General features: G+C 55.1%; 1 protein-coding gene across 1 annotated transcript in view; it reads right to left on the bottom strand.

Annotated features, from left to right (window-relative positions):
- Positions 1 to 306: 306 nt before the first annotated feature.
- Positions 307 to 17925, bottom strand: part of LOC140389075 (uncharacterized) — an 80640-nt gene continuing 63021 nt past the window's right edge. The window contains exon 11 of the mRNA XM_072473236.1: positions 307 to 981. Within this exon, the coding sequence (XP_072329337.1) occupies positions 941 to 981 (41 nt within the window). The 3' untranslated portion in view covers positions 307 to 940. The remainder of the gene's footprint in view (positions 982 to 17925) is intronic.

The following is a 17925-nucleotide window of genomic DNA, read 5'->3' on the forward strand; positions in this document are numbered from 1 at the left end:
TCCACACTTCTCATTACTGAGAAGCTGGTGACACTTCACCCTCACCTCATTGGGAAATGTGTTGGAGTTTGATTCACTAAAGTTAGGAGACGCCTTCCTCTCCTCTGTCTCTCGCTGTCATCTTCTTTTCTGTGAACAAGTGAATCAATGCTGATGGGAAGCAGTGAATGATGCTGACATTTGGTCTGAACTCAGCCAGTTCACATTGAATTGAACTTTAACAAGTGCCCATTCCAAGAGTCACAAGCTGCTGAGTGAATGAATTAAACCTTTCTTGTGAAATCAGTGAAGAAGAATTCAGGCAAGTCAAACACCAACAATTATTTATTGACTAGAAACCACAATTCTCAGCTCTCGCAGAGAAACATTGATGATATGAATATTAGCAGACTTTCCTACATAAATATATTTTAGTTATAAATGTTATAAAAGGTACATTATACAACAGTTCAAATACAACATTATATAAAGGGGAATTGGAACCGAGTTGAAGAGAAATCCCTGAAAATCACAGAAGCTTTCAGCACAAAAGGAAACCATTCTGTCCACCTAGCTGTACTGGCCCTTTCAGAGAACCATCATGCTTTGTCCCAGATTCCCATTTTCTGTCTTTATCCCGTAATTTCTTCTTACTGAGGGTAGAACATGGACTCTTTGTGCTGCTGTTTCTGATGTTCATCTTCCTGAGTCAGTGACTCCAGGATTGGAAGGTGAGGGAGTGGAGGGTGAATGACTTGAGCAGAAGGGAAGGGAGGATGAGGGTGAGGATGAGGGTGTGGTCGGAGGGAGTGGAGAGTGAGCATGTAGAGTGTGAGCAAGTAGAGGGTGAGGGAATGGTTGGCGATGGTCTCTCCTGTATAACGCTGAGTTATTCCGAGGAAAATGTAATTCTACAACTTTCCAGTCCCGTCTCTTTGATGCCCAACAATCTGTCCCTCAGTCACTGACTGGGAGCTGTTGTGTAGATCACACTCGGTGAATCTGCAGAAGTAAAATAAATGTCGGTTAGAATGGGGAATAATCCATTATCAGAGAGTGAGAACACAACAAATGTGAGGGAATGGAGGTTGTGTGAGAAATTGGGGCAGCATGGTGGCACAGTGGTTAGCACGGCTGCCTCACAGCTCCAGGGGCCTGCGTTCAATTCGGCCTCAAGTGTCTGTGCGGAATTTGAACTTTCTCCCCATGTCTGCGTGGGTCTCCTCCGGGTGCTCCGGTTCCTCCCATAATCTAAAGATGTGCAGCTTAGGTAGATTGGCCGTGCTAAATTGCCCCTTGGTGTCGAAAAGGTTAGGTAGAGGTACTGGGTTACGGAGATAAGGTGGAGGCATGGCCTTAAATAGGGTGCCCCTTTCAAAGGCAAGTGCAGACTCGATGGCCCGAATGGCCTCCTTCTATACTGTAGGGATTCTATGAAATACTCATTCCCACACTCCCCTCCATCCTTACACTTTGTGGAGATCCTGTAGATCTCTTCCATCCCATCCATATTCAGTAGATGAGGATGTGAGTGTGTGTGGTGGGTTTAATGATCAATATTAGATCTGGTCCGGGCTGATCACACAAAGGAAGATCAGACCGGGAACAAGATGTGTTTATCCGTGTATCTGTGTGTGGGAATTAAATCAGCTCATTCAACACAGTGTCCTGTACTCCCAGTACTGGAGATTCCCCACACTCACTGTCCCCTCAGTTCTACATTCCCCTCTCTCTCACTCTCCCCTCTCAGTGTCCTGTATTCCCAGTACTGGAGATTCCCCACACTCACTCTGTCCCCTCAGTTCTACATTCCCCTCTCTCCTCTCCCCTCTCAGTGTCCTGTACTCCCAGTACTGGAGATTCCCCCACACTCACTCTGTCCCCTCAGTTCTACATTCCTCTCTCTCCTCTCCCCTCTCAGTGTCCTGTACTCCCAGTACTGGAGATTCCCCCACACTCACTCTGTCCCCTCAGTTCTACATTCCCCTCTCTCTCACTCTCCCCTCTCAGTGTCCTGTACTCCCAGTACTAGAGATTCCCCCACACTCACTCTGTCCCCTCAGTTCTACATTCCCCTCTCTCTCACTCTCCCTCTCAGGGTCGTGTACTCCCAGTACTGAGATTCCCCCACACTCACTCTGTCCCCTCAGTTCTACATTCCCCTCTCTCTCACTCTCCCCTCTCAGTGACCTGTATTCCCAGTACTGGAGATTCCCCACACTCACTCTGTCCCCTCAATTCTACATTCCCCTCTCTCTCACTCTCCCCTCTCAGTGTCCTGTACTCCCAGTACTGGAGATTCCCCACACTCACTCTGTCCCCTCAGTTCTACATTCCCCTCTCTCTCACTCTCCCCTCTCAGTGTCCTGTACTCCCAGTACTGGAGATTCCCCACACTCACTCTGTCCCCTCAGTTCTACATTCCCCTCCCTCTCACTCTCCCCTCTCAGTGTCCTGTACTCCCAGTACTGGAGATTCCCCACACTCACTCTGTCCCCTCAGTTCTACATTCCCCTCCCTCTCACTCTCCCCTCTCAGTGTCCTGTACTCCCAGTACTGGAGATTCCCCACACTCACTCTGTCCCCTCAGTTCTACATTCCCCTCTCTCTCACTCTCCCCTCTCGGTGTCCTGTACTCCCAGTACTGGAGATTCCCCACACTCACTCTGTCCCCTCAGTTCTACATTCCCCCCTCTCTCGCTCCCCTCTCAGTGTCCTGTACTCCCAGTACTGCAGATTCCCCACACTCACTCTGTCCCCTCAGTTCTACATTCCCCTCTCTCTCACTCTCCCCTCTCAGTGTCCTGTACTCCCAGTACTGGAGATTCCCCACACTCACTCTGTCCCCTCACTTCTACATTCCCCTCTCTCTCACTCTCCCCTCTCAGTGTCCTGTACTCCCAGTACTGGAGATTCCCCACACTCACTCTGTCCCCTCAGTTCTACATTCCCCTCTCTCTCACTCTCCCCTCTGAGTGACCTGTACTCCCAGTACTGGAGATTCCCCCACACTCACTCTGTCCCTCAGCTCGACATTCCCCCCTCTCTCACTCTCCCCTCTCAGTGTCCTGTACTCCCAGTACTGGAGATTCCCCACACTCACTCTGTCCCCTCAGTTCTACATTCCCCTCTCTCTCACTCTCCCCTCTCAGCGTCCTGTACTCCCAGTACTGGAGATTCCCCACACTCACTCTGTCCCCTCAGTTCTACATTCCCCTCTCTCTCACTCTCCCCTCTCAGTGTCCTGTACTCCCAGTACTGGCGATTCCCCCACACTCACTCTGTCCCCTCAGTTCTACATTCCACTCTGATGCACAATCAATTACTCTCGAGACAAGGTGAGTCACATCTAATCGGCTTTAATCAGCTAGAACTGTACCCAGCAGCTTCGATACAGAAAGTGAAGGCTGCTGGAACAGCATGGGTTCTTATACCCCGCCTCTCAGGGCGGGGCTATGTACGTTAGCCAATGGTAGACTCCTAGGTCTAGCCAATGGTCATTCACCTCTCAGGTACTGCAATACCTGGTATTACCACATTCACCCCCTGTTAAAAACGAACCCAGCGGGGTGATGGCCAGCTTTACTGTTGCCTTTTGCATGGTAGGAGTAGGTATGGAGGTACTGTGATGTCGAGGGTAACAGAAGAAGTGTTTATGGTGCAGCAATCAGACGATCGGGTGGCCTGGTCGTCCTTCTGGAGCGTCTGAGTTTCGGCGATGATCCTTGTGGGGGCCCCGGCGGTTGTGGCTCAGGGAACGTGGTGTCTTCCTCCCAGGCTGCTTTGTCACCCCTAGGCTGTTGGGGCGAAAGGTGGGCAGGGGGAGGGGTGCCTGTAGGGGGCGTCGGTGCCTGTTCGGCGCTGGGTAGGGGCGGCGGCAGTACTGACCCTCCGGTCAGGTGCTGCGGAGAGGGTGGGGGCAATGGTGCGGGTGCGTGTGGGGCTCCGGCGGGCGCCAGGTCCCGAAGGGAGACCGTGTCTTGGCGGCCGTCGGGGAACGCTACGTGGGCGTACTGGGGGTTGGCATGCAGCAGGTGGACCCTCTCGACCAACGGGTCCGTCTTGTGTGCCCTCACATGTTTCCGCAGCAGGACGGCTCCGGGTGTCGCTAGCCAGGTGGGGAGCGAGGTCCCGGAGGAGGACTACCTGGGAAAAGCAAGGAGACGTTTGTGAGGTGTCTGGTTTGTGGTAGTACAGAGCAGCGACCGGATGGAGTGAAGGGCCACTGGGAGGACTTCTTGCCATCGCGAGACTGGGAGATTCCTGGACCGAAGGGCCAGCAGGACGGTCTTCCAGACCGTTCCATTCTCCCTTTCTACCTACCTGTTTCCCCGGGGGTTGTAACTGGTCGTCCTGCTGGAGGCGATGCCTTTGCTGAGCAGGAATTGACGCAGTTCGTCGCTCATAAAGAAGGACCCCCTATCACTGTGTATGTATGAGGGGAAACTGAACAGTGTAAAAATACCTTGGAGGGCCTTGATGATGGTGGTTGCGGTCATGTCGGGGTAGGGATGGCGAATGGGAACCGGGAGTACTCGTCAATCACGTTCAGGAAATACGTGTTGCGGTCGGTGGAGGGGAGGGGCCTTTGAAGTCCATGATGAGGCGTTCAAATGGACGGGAAGCCTTTAGCAATTGCGCTCTCTCTGGCCGGTGAAGTGCGGTTTGCACTCCGCGCAGTTTCGGCAGTCCCTGGTGACGGACCTGACCTCCTCGATGGAGTAGGGCAGGTTGCGGGTCTTAATGAAATGAAAGAAACGAGTGACCCCCGGGTGGCAGAGGTCCTCGTGGAGGGCTCGGAGGTGGTCCACTTGCGCGGTGGCACAAGTGCCGCGGGACAGGGCATCAGGAGGCTCGTTCAGCTTCCCGGGACGATACAAGATCTCGTAATTGTAGGTGGAGAGTTCTATCCTCCACCGCAAGATCTTAATCTTGCCCCGCTGCGCATTATCGAACATGAAGGCCACCGACCGTTGGTCGGTGAGGAGAGTGAATCTCCTGCCGCCCAGGTAATGCCTCCAATGTCACACAGCTTCTACTATGGCCTGGGCCTCTTTTTCGACCGAGGAATGGCGAATTTCGGAAGCATGGAGAGTGCGGGAGAAGAAAGCCACGGGCCTGCCTGCTTGGTTGAGGGTGGCCGCCAGAGCTACGTCGGACGCGTCGCTCTCGACCTGGAAGGGGAGGGACTCGTCGATGGCGCGCATCGTGGCTTTTGCGATGTCCGCTTTGACGCAGCAGAAGGCCTGGCGGGCCTCCGTCGACAGGGGGAAGGTTGTGGACTGGATCAGGGGTCGAGCCTTGTCTGCGTAATTAGGGACCCATTGTACATAATAGCTAAAGAAGCCGAGGCAGCGCTTTAGGGCCTGGGGCAGTGAGGGAGGGGGAACTCCATGAGGGGGCATGTGTTCATGGTCGGGGCCTATGACTCCATTTCCAATACGTAGCCTAGGATGGCTAGACGGTCGGTGCTAAACACGCATTTATCCTTATTGTTGGTCAGATTAAGGATTTTCGCGGTCTGGAGAAATTTTCGGAGGTTGGTGTCGTGGTCCTGCTGGTCATGGCCGCAGATGGTGACGTTTTCAAGATACGGGAACGTTGCGCGTAAGTCGTACCGGTCAACCATTCGGTCCATCTCACACTGGAAGACCGAGACCCACTTCGTGACACCGAAGAGAACCCTTAAAAAGTGATAGAGCCACCCATCTGCTTCGAAGGCAGTGTACTGGCGGTCAACATGACGGAGGGGTAGCTGGTGGTAGGCAGACTTGAGATCCACCGTGGAGAAGACTTTGTATTGCGCGATCCTGTTTGCCAGGTCGGCTGTACAGGGGAGAGGGTACGCGTCCAGTTGCGTAAACCTGTTGATGGTCTGGCTGTAGTCTATGACCATCCTATGTTTCTCCCCGGTCTTTACCACCACTACTTGAGCCCTCCAGGGGCTGTTGCTCGCTTCGATAACCCCTTCCTTCAGCAGCCTTTGGACCTCGGACCTGATGAAGGTCCGGTCCTGGGCACTCTACCGTCTGTCCTGGTGGCGACGGGTTTGCAATCCGTGGTGAGGTTCACAAACAGGGAAGGCGGGTCGACCTTAAGGGTCGCGAGGCCGCAGACAGTAAGGGGGGTATAGGGCAGCCAAATTTAAAGGTCGGGCTTTGTAGGTGGCACTGGAAATCCAGCCCAAGAAGGGTGGCTGCACAGAGGTGTGGCAGAACAGGCAGGCGGAAATTGCGGAATTCCCTGCCTTGGACAGTGAGGTTCGCTAGGCAGAACCCCTTTATCTCCACTACGTGTGACCCGGAGGCCAGGGAGATCCGTTAGTTTACGGGATGGGTGACAAGAGAACAGCGCCTTACCGTGTCGGGGTGGACAAAGCTTTCCGTGCTCCCGGAGTCATTCAGGCACGACGTCACGTGGCCGTTGATGGCGATCGTTGTGGTGGCTTTCGCTAGCGTTCCGGGCCGACTCTGATCCAGGGTAACGGAGGCTAGCTGCAGCAAGGGGGAGTTCTGGTCGGGCAGCGTGTAGTCGGCTGTGCTGGGGGCTTGAGGCCCCATCCAAGATGGCGTCAGCCATGGGTTGCACATGGAGTCTGGGGATGCCGAAGATGGCGGCGGCGAGGGACAAAATGGCGGCGCCCACCCATCCAGCATGGTGGCCGGGAGGCAAAATGGCCGTGGCCGTGGGTCGCACGCTGCCTGGGGATAGAAGGGCGGCGGTGGGCCTTAGATGGCAGGGACCGGAAAGAAAGGCTGCTGATAGTCGCTGGAGACCGCGGCCACATCACGGGCCTGGCAGACCGCGACATATTGGCCTTTCTTGCCGCACCCTTTGCAGGTGGCGGTGTGGGCCGGGCAGCGCACGCGCGGATGATTCGCCTGGCCGCAGAAGAAGCAGCGTTGGCTGGCGGTGATAGGGGGCCGTCTTGCCGCGCAGGCCTGCGGGGTTAGCGGGAAAGTCTGGGGAGCTCCCGCGACGGGGTGCCACGCAGCACAGGGGGGCGCCGTGCGTGCGGGGGCAAAAGCCAGTGCGTTTTTGTACGCAACGTCCAATGACCCTGCCAGGGCCCGTGCCTCAGTGAGGCCCAGCGTGTCCATTTCAAGGAGCCTTCGGTGGATGTCGGGGGAAGTCATACCTGCCAGGAAAGCATCCCGAATAAAAGTTCCGTGTGCTCATTCCCCGTAACTGCTGGGCAGCCGCAGTTTCGGCCCCATTAGTACCCGATAGAAGTCTTCCAGTGTTTCTTCTGGGCTCTGCCTACTAGTTGCCAGCAGGTGACGGGCGTAGACCTGGTTTAGTGGACGGATGTAACGTCCTTCTAGCAGCTACATAGCTGCAGCATAGTTCGCCGCCTCTTCGATCAGAGGGTAGATCGCAGGGCTGACCCGCGAGTGTAGAAGGTGCATTTTCTGCCTTTCCGTGGGGGTGTCGGCGGCCGTGTCGAGGTAGCTCTCAAAACACGCCAGCCAATGCTTGGAAATAGCAGTGGAGTTGTCTGCGTGGGGGCTGAGCTGAAGGCACGCCGGCTTGATGCGGAGATCCATCCTTTCAGAAGTAATGGCTGATTAAATTGATGCACAATCAATTACTCTCGAGACATGGTGAGTCATAACTAATCGGCTTTAATCTGCTACAACTGTACCCAGCAGCTTCGATACAGAAAGTGAAGGCTGCTGGGACGGCATTGGTTCTTATACTCCGCCTCTCAGGGCGGAGCTATGTACGTTAGCCAATGGTAGATTCCTAGGTCTAGCCAATGGTCATTCACCTCTCAGGTACTGCAATACCTGGTATTACCACACCATCCCTCTCACTCTCCCCTCTCAGTGTCATGTATTCCCAGTACTGGAGATTCCCCACACTCACTCTGTCCCCTCAGTTCTACATTCCCCTCTCTCTCACTCTCTCCTCTCAGTGTCCTGTACTCCCAGTACTGGAGATTGCACAAACTCACTCTGTCCCCTCAGTTCTAAATTCCCCTCTCTCGTCTCTCCGTGTCCTGTACCCCCAGTACTGGAGATTCCCCACACTCACTCTGTCCCCTCAGTTCTACATTCCCCTCTCTCACTCTCCCCTCTCAGTGTCCTGTACTCCCAGTACTGGAGATTCCCCACACTCACTCTGTCCCCTCTGTTCTACATTCCCCTCTCTCACTCTCCCCTCTCAGTGTCCTGTACTCCCAGTACTGGAGATTCCCCACACTCACTCTGTCCCCTCTGTTCTACATTCCCCTCTCTCACTCTCCCCTCTCAGTGTCCTGTACTCCCAGTACTGGAGATTCCCCACACTCACTCTGGCCCCTCAGTTCTACATTCCCCTCTCTCTCACTCTCCCCTCTCTGTGTCCTGTACTCCCAGTACTGGAGATTCCCCACACTCACTCTGTCCCCTCAGTTCTACATAACCCTCTCTCACTCTCCCCTCTCAGTGTCCTGTACTCTCAGTACTGGAGATTCCCCACACTCACTCTGTCCCCTCAGTTCTACATTCCCCTCTCTCTCACTCTCCCCTCTCAGTGTCCTGTACTCCCAGTACTGGAGATTCCCCACACTCACTCTGTCCCTCAGCTCTACATTCCCCTCTCTCTCACTCTCCCCTCTCAGTGTCATGTATTCCCAGTACTGGAGATTCCCCACACTCACTCTATACCCTCAGTTCTACATTCCCCTCTCTCTCACTCTCCCCTCTCAGTGTCCTGTACTCCCAGTACTGGAGATTCCCCACATTTACTCTGTCCCTTAGTTCTACATTCCCCACTCTCTCACTCTCCCCTCTCAGTGTCCTGTACTCCCAGTACTGGAGATTCCCCACACTCACTCTGTCCCCTCAGTTCTACATTCCCCACTCTCTCACTCTCCCCTCTCAGTGTCCTGTATTCCCAGTACTGGAGATTCCCCACATTCACTCTATCCCCTCAGTTCTACATTCCCCTCTCTCTCACTCTCCCCTCGCTGTGTCCTGTACTCCCAGTACTGGAGATTCCCCACACTCACTCTGTCCCTCAGCTCTACATTCCCCTCTCTCTCACTCTCCCCTCTCAGTGTCATGTATTCCCAGTACTGGAGATTCCCCACACTCACTCTATCCCCTCAGTTCTCCATTCCCCTCTCTCTCACTCTCCCCTCTCTGTGTCCTGTACTCCCAGTACTGGAGATTCCCCACACTCACTCTGTCCCCTCAGTTCTACATTCCCCTCTCTCTCTCACTCTCCCCTCTCAGTGTCCTGTACTCCCAGTATTGGAGATTCCCCACACTCACTCTGTCCCCTCAGTTCTACATTCACTCTCTCTCACTCTCCCCTCTCAGTGTCCTGTACTCCCAGTACTGGAGATTCCCCACACTCACTCTGTCCCCTCTGTTCTACATTCCCCTCTCTCACTCTCCCCTCTCAGTGTCCTGTACTCCCAGTACTGGAGATTCCCCACACTCACTCTGTCCCCTCTGTTCTACATTCCCCTCTCTCACTCTCCCCTCTCAGTGTCCTGTACTCCCAGTACTGGAGATTCCCCACACTCACTCTGGCCCCTCAGTTCTACATTCCCCTCTCTCTCACTCTCCCCTCTCTGTGTCCTGTACTCCCAGTACTGGAGATTCCCCACACTCACTCTGTCCCCTCAGTTCTACATAACCCTCTCTCACTCTCCCCTCTCAGTGTCCTGTACTCTCAGTACTGGAGATTCCCCACACTCACTCTGTCCCCTCAGTTCTACATTCCCCTCTCTCTCACTCTCCCCTCTCAGTGTCCTGTACTCCCAGTACTGGAGATTCCCCACACTCACTCTGTCCCTCAGCTCTACATTCCCCTCTCTCTCACTCTCCCCTCTCAGTGTCATGTATTCCCAGTACTGGAGATTCCCCACACTCACTCTATACCCTCAGTTCTACATTCCCCTCTCTCTCACTCTCCCCTCGCTGTGTCCTGTACTCCCAGTACTGGAGATTCCCCACACTCACTCTGTCCCCTCAGTTCTACATTCCCCTCTCTCTCACTCTCCCCTCTCAGTGTCCTGTACTCCCAGTACTGGAGATTCCCCACACTCACTCTGTCCCCTCAGTTCTACATTCCCCTCTCTCTCACTCTCCCCTCTCAGTGTCCTGTACTCCCAGTACTGGAGATTCCCCACACTCACTCTGTCCCCTCAGTTCTACATTCCCCTCTCTCTCACTCTCCCCTCTCAGTGTCCTGTACTCCCAGTACTGGTGATTCCCCCACACTCACTCTGTCCCCTCAGTTCTACATAACCCTCTCTCACTCTCCCCTCTCAGTGTCCTGTACTCTCAGTACTGGAGATTCCCCACACTCACTCTGTCCCCTCAGTTCTACATTCCCCTCTCTCTCACTCTCCCCTCTCAGTGTCCTGTACTCCCAGTACTGGTGATTCCCCCACACTCACTCTGTCCCCTCAGTTCTACATTCCCCTCTCTCTCACTCTCCCCTCTCAGTGTCCTGTACTCCCAGTACTGGAGATTCCCCACACTCACTCTGTCCCCTCAGTTCTACATTCCCCTCTCTCTCACTCTCCCCTCTCAGTGTCCTGTACTCCCAGTACTGGAGATTCCCCACATTTACTCTGTCCCTTAGTTCTACATTCCCCACTCTCTCACTCTCCCCTCTCAGTGTCCTGTACTCCCAGTACTGGAGATTCCCCACACTCACTCTGTCCCCTCAGTTCTACATTCCCCACTCTCTCACTCTCCCCTCTCAGTGTCATGTATTCCCAGTACTGGAGATTCCCCACACTCACTCTATCCCCTCAGTTCTCCATTCCCCTCTCTCTCACTCTCCCCTCTCTGTGTCCTGTACTCCCAGTACTGGAGATTCCCCACACTCACTCTGTCCCCTCAGTTCTACATTCCCCTCTCTCTCTCACTCTCCCCTCTCAGTGACCTGTACTCCCAGTATTGGAGATTCCCCACACTCACTCTGTCCCCTCAGTTCTACATTCACTCTCTCTCACTCTCCCCTCTCAGTGTCCTGTATTCCCAGTACTGGAGATTCCCCACACTCACTCTGTCCCCTCAGTTCTACATTCCCCTCTCTCTCACTCTCCCCTCTCAGTGTCCTGTACTCCCAGTACTGGAGATTCCCCACACTCACTCTGTCCCTCAGCTCTACATTCCCCACTCTCTCACTCTCCCCTCTCAGTGTCCTGTATTCCCAGTACTGGAGATTCCCCACATTCACTCTATCCCCTCAGTTCTACATTCCCCTCTCTCTCACTCTCCCCTCGCTGTGTCCTGTACTCCCAGTACTGGAGATTCCCCACACTCACTCTGTCCCTCAGCTCGACATTCCCCTCTCTCTCACTCTCCCCTCTCAGTGTCATGTATTCCCAGTACTGGAGATTCCCCACACTCACTCTATCCCCTCAGTTCTCCATTCCCCTCTCTCTCACTCTCCCCTCTCAGTGTCCTGTACTCCCAGTACTGGAGATTCCCCACACTCACTCTATCCCCTCAGTTCTACATTCCCCTCTCTCTCACTCTCCCCTCTCAGTGTCCTGTACTCCCAGTATTGGAGATTCCCCACACTCACTCTGTCCCCTCAGTTCTACATTCCCCTCTCTCTCACTCTCCCCTCTCAGTGTCCTGTATTCCCAGTACTGGAGATTCCCCACACTCACTCTGTCCCCTCAGTTCTATATTCCCCTCTCTCTCACTCTCCCCTCTCAGTGTCCTGTACTCCCAGTACTGGAGATTCCCCACACTCACTCTGTCCCCTCAGTTCTACATTCCCCTCTCTCTCACTCTCCCCTCTCAGTGACCTGTACTCCCAGTATTGGAGATTCCCCACACTCACTCTGTCCCCTCAGTTCTACATTCCCCTCTCTCTCACTCTCCCCTCTCAGTGTCCTGTATTCCCAGTACTGGAGATTCCCCACACTCACTCTGTCCCCTCAGTTCTACATTCCCCTCTCTCTCACTCTCCCCTCTCAGTGTCCTGTACTCCCAATGTGGTAGTATGCATCGGGGTCATGTGGGACTGTGAAGCCGTGATGTCATTGGCTGACAGATCCCGGGTCCTGGTTGGCTGTTGACCTCTAGCTCCGCCCTGAAGGCGGAGTATAAGAACCAGGAGTTCTCCCCCGCAGGCCAGTCTGCTACTGAATTGTGGGGAACAAGTCACGCTTAATAAATTGTAGCGCACAAAGACTCACGAGAGACGAATAGAGATGAAGTCGATGAGGCTTTATTAAGCGTGACTTGTTCCCCGCAGTTCAGTAGCAGACTGGCCTGCGGGGGAGAACTCCTGGTTCTTATACTCCGCCTTCAGGGCGGAGCTAGAGGTCAACAGCCAACCATCTATGGAGCTCAGGATCATCCCGGAATGCCTGAGGATCAGCCCCAATGCAGTGAACTCAGCAGCAGTTTTCAAACACAGGCAGACTTGCTTCGAGGCCTACCTCAGAACGGCCCCCGGCCGGGTCACAGAAGACCAGAAACTACAGGTCCTGCACGCGAGGATAAGCCCGGAAATTTTCCCTCTCATCGAAGACGCTGAGGATTACCAGATGGCGTTCACAGCTCTAAAAAGCTTCTATGTTCGCCCAGTGAACCAGATCTACGCACGCTACCAACTCGCAACGAGACGGCAAAGTCCCGGAGAATCGATAGATGATTTCTACGCCGTGCTACTAATTTTGGGACGGGCCTGCAGCTGCCCGCCGGTAAACGCGATGGAACACACGGACATGTTGATGCGTGATGCTTTTGTTTCTGGTATGAACTCTTCCCAAATTCGCCAAAGACTTTTAGAAAAAGAGTCGCTAGGACTCTCAGAGGCACGGGCCCTTGCAGCCTCACTAGATGTGGCCGCGTGAAACGCCCGCGCCTACGGCCCCGACCGCGCGGCAGCCCCTTGGGCTCCGTGGACCCCCGTTGCGACAAACCACCTCCCCCCCACCCCACAGGCTTGCGCGGTTCAGACGGCAAGTCGTGCCGGGGAGCCCGCTGCTATTTCTGCGGCCAGGCGAAACACCCCCGGCAGCGCTGCCCGGCCCGCGCAGCGATTTGTAAGAGCTGCGGGAAAAAGGGCCATTTCGCGGCTGTGTGCCGGTCCCGGGAGGTCGCCGCTGTCCCCGGCGAACAAGGATTCCTGCGCGCTTCTAACGCTCCCCAACCCCCCCAGCGCCCCATGTACGACCCGCAGGCGCAACCAGTTTGGGTCCCGGCCACCGCTGCCCAGCGCCCCATGTACGACCCGCAGGCGCAACCATTTTGGGTCCCGGCCACCACGAGGGGAGGAGGGGCGCCGCCATCTTGGGATCCCCCAGACCTGAGCGACGCATGGGGACGGCCATTTTGTCCACCCCCGCCGCCATCTTGTGACCCCCCAGCCATGTGCGATGCATGGGGGCGGCCATTTTGTTCACCCCCGCCGCCATCTTGGACGGCAACAACGGACCCCAGTGTCGACGGCTCCACGGGGTTCGAGGAAGACGCTCAAGCACTACGATCACGTCTGGCCTCAATGACGCTGGACCAAACACGGCCCCGGACGCTCCAGACGACGACAACAACGGTGCTGATAAACGGGCACGAGACACCATGCCTGGTCGACTCCGGGAGCACGGAAAGCTTCATCCACCCCGACACGGTAAGACGCTGTTTTTTGACCATCCGTCCCAGTGCGCAAAAGATTTCCCTAGCTGCAGGATCCCACTCCGTACAGATTAAAGGCTTCCGCATAGTGACCCTAACGGTGCAAGGGAGGGAGTTTAAAAACTACAGGCTCTACGTCCTTCCCCAACTCTGCGCGCCCACATTACTGGGATTAGATTTCCAGTGCAACCTACAGAGCCTAACATTTCAATTCGGCGGCCCAATACCCCCACTCACTATCTGCGGCCTCGCAACCCTCAAGGTTGAGCCCCCATCCTTGTTTGCAACTTACCCCGGATTGCAAACCCGTCGCCACTAGGAGCAGACGGTACAGCGCCCAGGACCGGACATTCATTCGGTCCGAAGTCCAGCGGCTACTGAAGGAAGGCATAATCCAGGCCAGCAACAGTCCCTGGAGAGCACAGGTGGTAGTAGTAAAGACAGGGGAGAAGCAAAGGATTTCATAGAATTTACAGTGCAGAAGGAGGCCATTCGGCCCATCGAGTCTGCACCGGCTATTGGAAAGAGCACCCTACCTAAGCCCACACCACCCTATCCCCATAACCCAGTAACCCCACTCAACCAACACTAAGGGCAATTTTGGACACTAAGGGCAATTTTAGCATGGCCAATCCACCTAACCTGCACATCTTTGGACTGTGGGAGGAAACCGGAGCACCCGGAGGAAACCCACGCACACACGGGGAGAACGTGCAGACTCCGCACAGACAGTGATCCAGCCGTGAATCGAACCTGGGACCCTGGAGCTGTGAAGCAATTGCGCTAACCACTATGCTACCGTGCTGCCCATGGTCATAGATTATAGCCAGACCATCAACAGGTACACACAACTAGATGCGTACCCTCTCCCCCGCATATCCGACATGGTCAATCGGATTGCCCAATTTAAGGTCTTCTCCACCGTGGACCTCAAGTCCGCCAAACCATCAGCTCCCCATCCGCCCAAGTGACCGCAAGTACACAGCCTTCGAGGCAGACGTGCGATTATACCACTTCCTAAGGGTCCCATTTGGCGTCACAAACGGGGTCTCGGTCTTCCAACGAGAGATGGACCGAATGGTTGATCAACACGGGTTGCGGGCCACGTTCCCGTACCTCGACAACGTAACCATCTGCGGCCACGATCAGCAGGACCACGACGCCAACCTCCAAAAATTCCTCCAGACCGCTAAAGCCTTGAACCTCACATACAACGAGGACAAGTGCGTGTTTAGCACAAACCGGCTACCCATCTTGGGATATGTAGTGCGCAATGGGATAATAGGCTCCGACCCCGAACGCATGCGCCCCCTCATGGAATTTCCCCTCCCGCACTGCTCAAAAGCCCTAAAACGCTGCCTGGGTTTTTTTTCATATTACGCCCAGTGGGTCCCCCAGTACGCAGACAAGGCCCGCCCCCTAATACAGACCACGACCTTCCCTCTGTCGACAGAGGCTTGCCAGGCCTTCAGCCGCATCAAAGCGGATATCGCAAAGGCCACGATGCGTGCCATCGACGAGTCCCTCCCCTTTCAGGTCGAGAGCGACGCCTCCGATGTAGCTCTAGCGGCCACCCTTAACCAAGCGGGCAGGCCCGTGGCCTTTTTCTCCCGAACCCTCTACGCTTCAGAAATCCGCCACTCCTCAGTGGAAAAGGAAGCCCAAGCCATAGTGGAAGCTGTGCGACATTGGAGGCATTACCTGGCCGGCAGGAGATTCACTCTCCTCACTGACCAACGGTCGGTAGCCTTCATGTTCGATAATGCACAGCGGGGCAAAATTAAGAACGACAAGATCTTAAGGTGGAGGATCGAGCTCTCCACCTTCAACTATGAGATCATGTACCGTCCCGGAAAGCTGAACGAGCCGTCCAACGCCCTATCCCGCGGCACATGTGCCAACGCACAAATTAACCGCCTCCAAACCCTCCACGAGGACCTCTGCCACCCGGGGGTCACTCGGTTCTACCACTTTATAAAGTCCCGCAACCTCCCCTACTCTGTGGAGGAGGTCCGTACAGTCACAAGGAACTGCCGCATCTGCGCAGAGTGCAAACCGCACTTTTTCAGGCCGGATGGTGCACACCTGATCAAGGCTTCCCGTCCCTTTGAACGCCTTAGTCTGGATTTCAAAGGGCCCCTCCCCTCCACCGTCCGCAACATATACTTCCTGAACGTGGTGGACGAGTACTCCCGTTTCCCCTTCGCCATCCCCTGCCCTGACATGACAGCGGCCACAGTCATTAAAGCCCTTAACACCATATTCACACTGTTCGGTTGCCCCGCATACGTCCACCGTGACAGGGTCACCTTTATGAGTGACGAGCTGCGCCAGTTCCTGCTCAACAACGGTATAGCCTCGAGCAGGACGACCAGCTACAACCCCCGGGGGAACGGGCAAGTAGGAGGGAGAACGGCACAGTCTGGAAGACCGTCCTACTGGCCCTACGGTCCAGGGACCTCCCAGTTTCACGGTGGCAGGAGGTCCTCCCGGACGCTCTCCACTCCATCCGGTCACTGCTGTGTACTATCATTAACCAAACGCCTCATGAGCGCCTCCTTGTCTTCCCCAGGAAGTCCTCCTCTGGAACGTCGCTGCCGACCGGGCTGGCGGTCCCAGGACCCATCCTGCTCCGAAAACATGTGCGGGCGCACAAGTCGGACCCGTTGGTGAGAGGGTTCGCCTCCTCCACGCGAACCCGCAGTACGCTTACGTGGAGTACCCCGACGGCCGACAGGACACGGTCTCCCTGCGAGATCTGGCGCCCGCCGGCAACACGCACACCCCCCCGACACCAATCACCCCCTCCCTGCCACCGGCGCACCCCGCGAGCACCCCCTTCCCGGGGGGATCGGTCCTCCTCCCAGGTCCGACCAGAAGTGAAGCGGAAGCAGAAACCGTAAGGCTCCCGGAGACGACAACACGGGAACAAGCACCACCACCGGGGCCAAGGCGATCGACGAGGACGACCAGACCGCCCGACCGACTCATGGCATCGATGTAACACTACTATATTGTGGACTGTAACGAGAACGTTTTCCTTTTTCCCTCTTTTACTGAAAATAGTTCAAAACAAAACAAAAAAACCTCTGTACATGCTGTGATGACATGCAAAAGTTTTCCTCCCAGGACCAGCCTTGTAAACCCTTACCACCATACGAAGCACCACCCCGCCGGGTTCATTTTTAACAACGGGTGAATGTGGTAGTATGCATTAGGGGTCATGTGGGACTGTGAAGCAGTGATGTCATTGGCTGACAGATCCCGGGTCCTGGTTGGCTGTTGACCTCTAGCTCCGCCCTGAAGGCGGAGTATAAGAACCAGGAGTTCTCCCCCGCAGGCCAGTCTGCTACTGAACTGCGGGGAACAAGTCACGCTTAATAAAGCCTCATCGACTTCATCTCTATTCGTCTCTCATGAGTCTTTGTGCGCTACACCCAGTACCGGAGATTTCCCACACTCACTCTGTCCCCTCAGTTCTACATTCCCCTCTCTCTCACTCTCCCCTCTCAGTGTCCTGTACTCCCAGTACTGGAGATTCCCCACACTCACTCTGTCCCCTCAGTTCTACATTCCCCTCTCTCTCACTCTCCCCTCTCAGTGTCCTGTACACACAGTACTGGAGATTCCCCACACTCACTCTGTCCCCTCAGTTCTACATTCCCCTCTCTCACTCTCCCCTCTCAGTGTCATGTATTCCCAGTACTGGAGATTCCCCACACTCACTCTATCCCCTCAGTTCTACATTCCCCTCATCCTCACTCTCCCCTCTCTGTGTCCTGTACTCCCAGTACTGGAGATTCCCCACACTCGCTCTGTCCCCTCAGTTCTACATTCCCCTCTCTCTCACTCTCCCCTCTCAGTGACCTGTACTCCCAGTACTGGAGATTCCCCACACTCACTCTGTCCCCTCAGTTCTACATTCCCCTCACTCGTCTATCAGTGTCCTGTACCCCCAGTACTGGAGATTCCCCACACTCACTCGGTCCCCTCAGTTCTACATTCCCCTCTCTCGACTCTCAGTGTCCTGTACCCCCAGTACTGGAGATTCCCCACACTCACTCTGTCCCCTCAGTTCTACATTACCCTCTCTCACTCTCCCCTCTCAGTGTCCTGTATTCCCAGTACTGGAGAATCCCCCACACTCACTCTGTCCCCTCAGTTCTACATTCCCCTCTCTCTCTCTCTCCCCTCTCAGTATCCTGTACTCCCAGTACTGGAGATTCCCCACACTCACTCTGTCCCCTCAGTTCTACATTCCCCTCTCTCTCACTCTCCCCTCTCAGTATCCTGTACTCCCAGTACTGGACATTCCCCACACACTCTGTCTCCTCAGTTCTAC

This window comes from Scyliorhinus torazame, chromosome 14 (genome assembly GCF_047496885.1).
Source record: "Scyliorhinus torazame isolate Kashiwa2021f chromosome 14, sScyTor2.1, whole genome shotgun sequence".
Taxonomy (NCBI): Eukaryota; Metazoa; Chordata; class Chondrichthyes; order Carcharhiniformes; family Scyliorhinidae; genus Scyliorhinus; species Scyliorhinus torazame.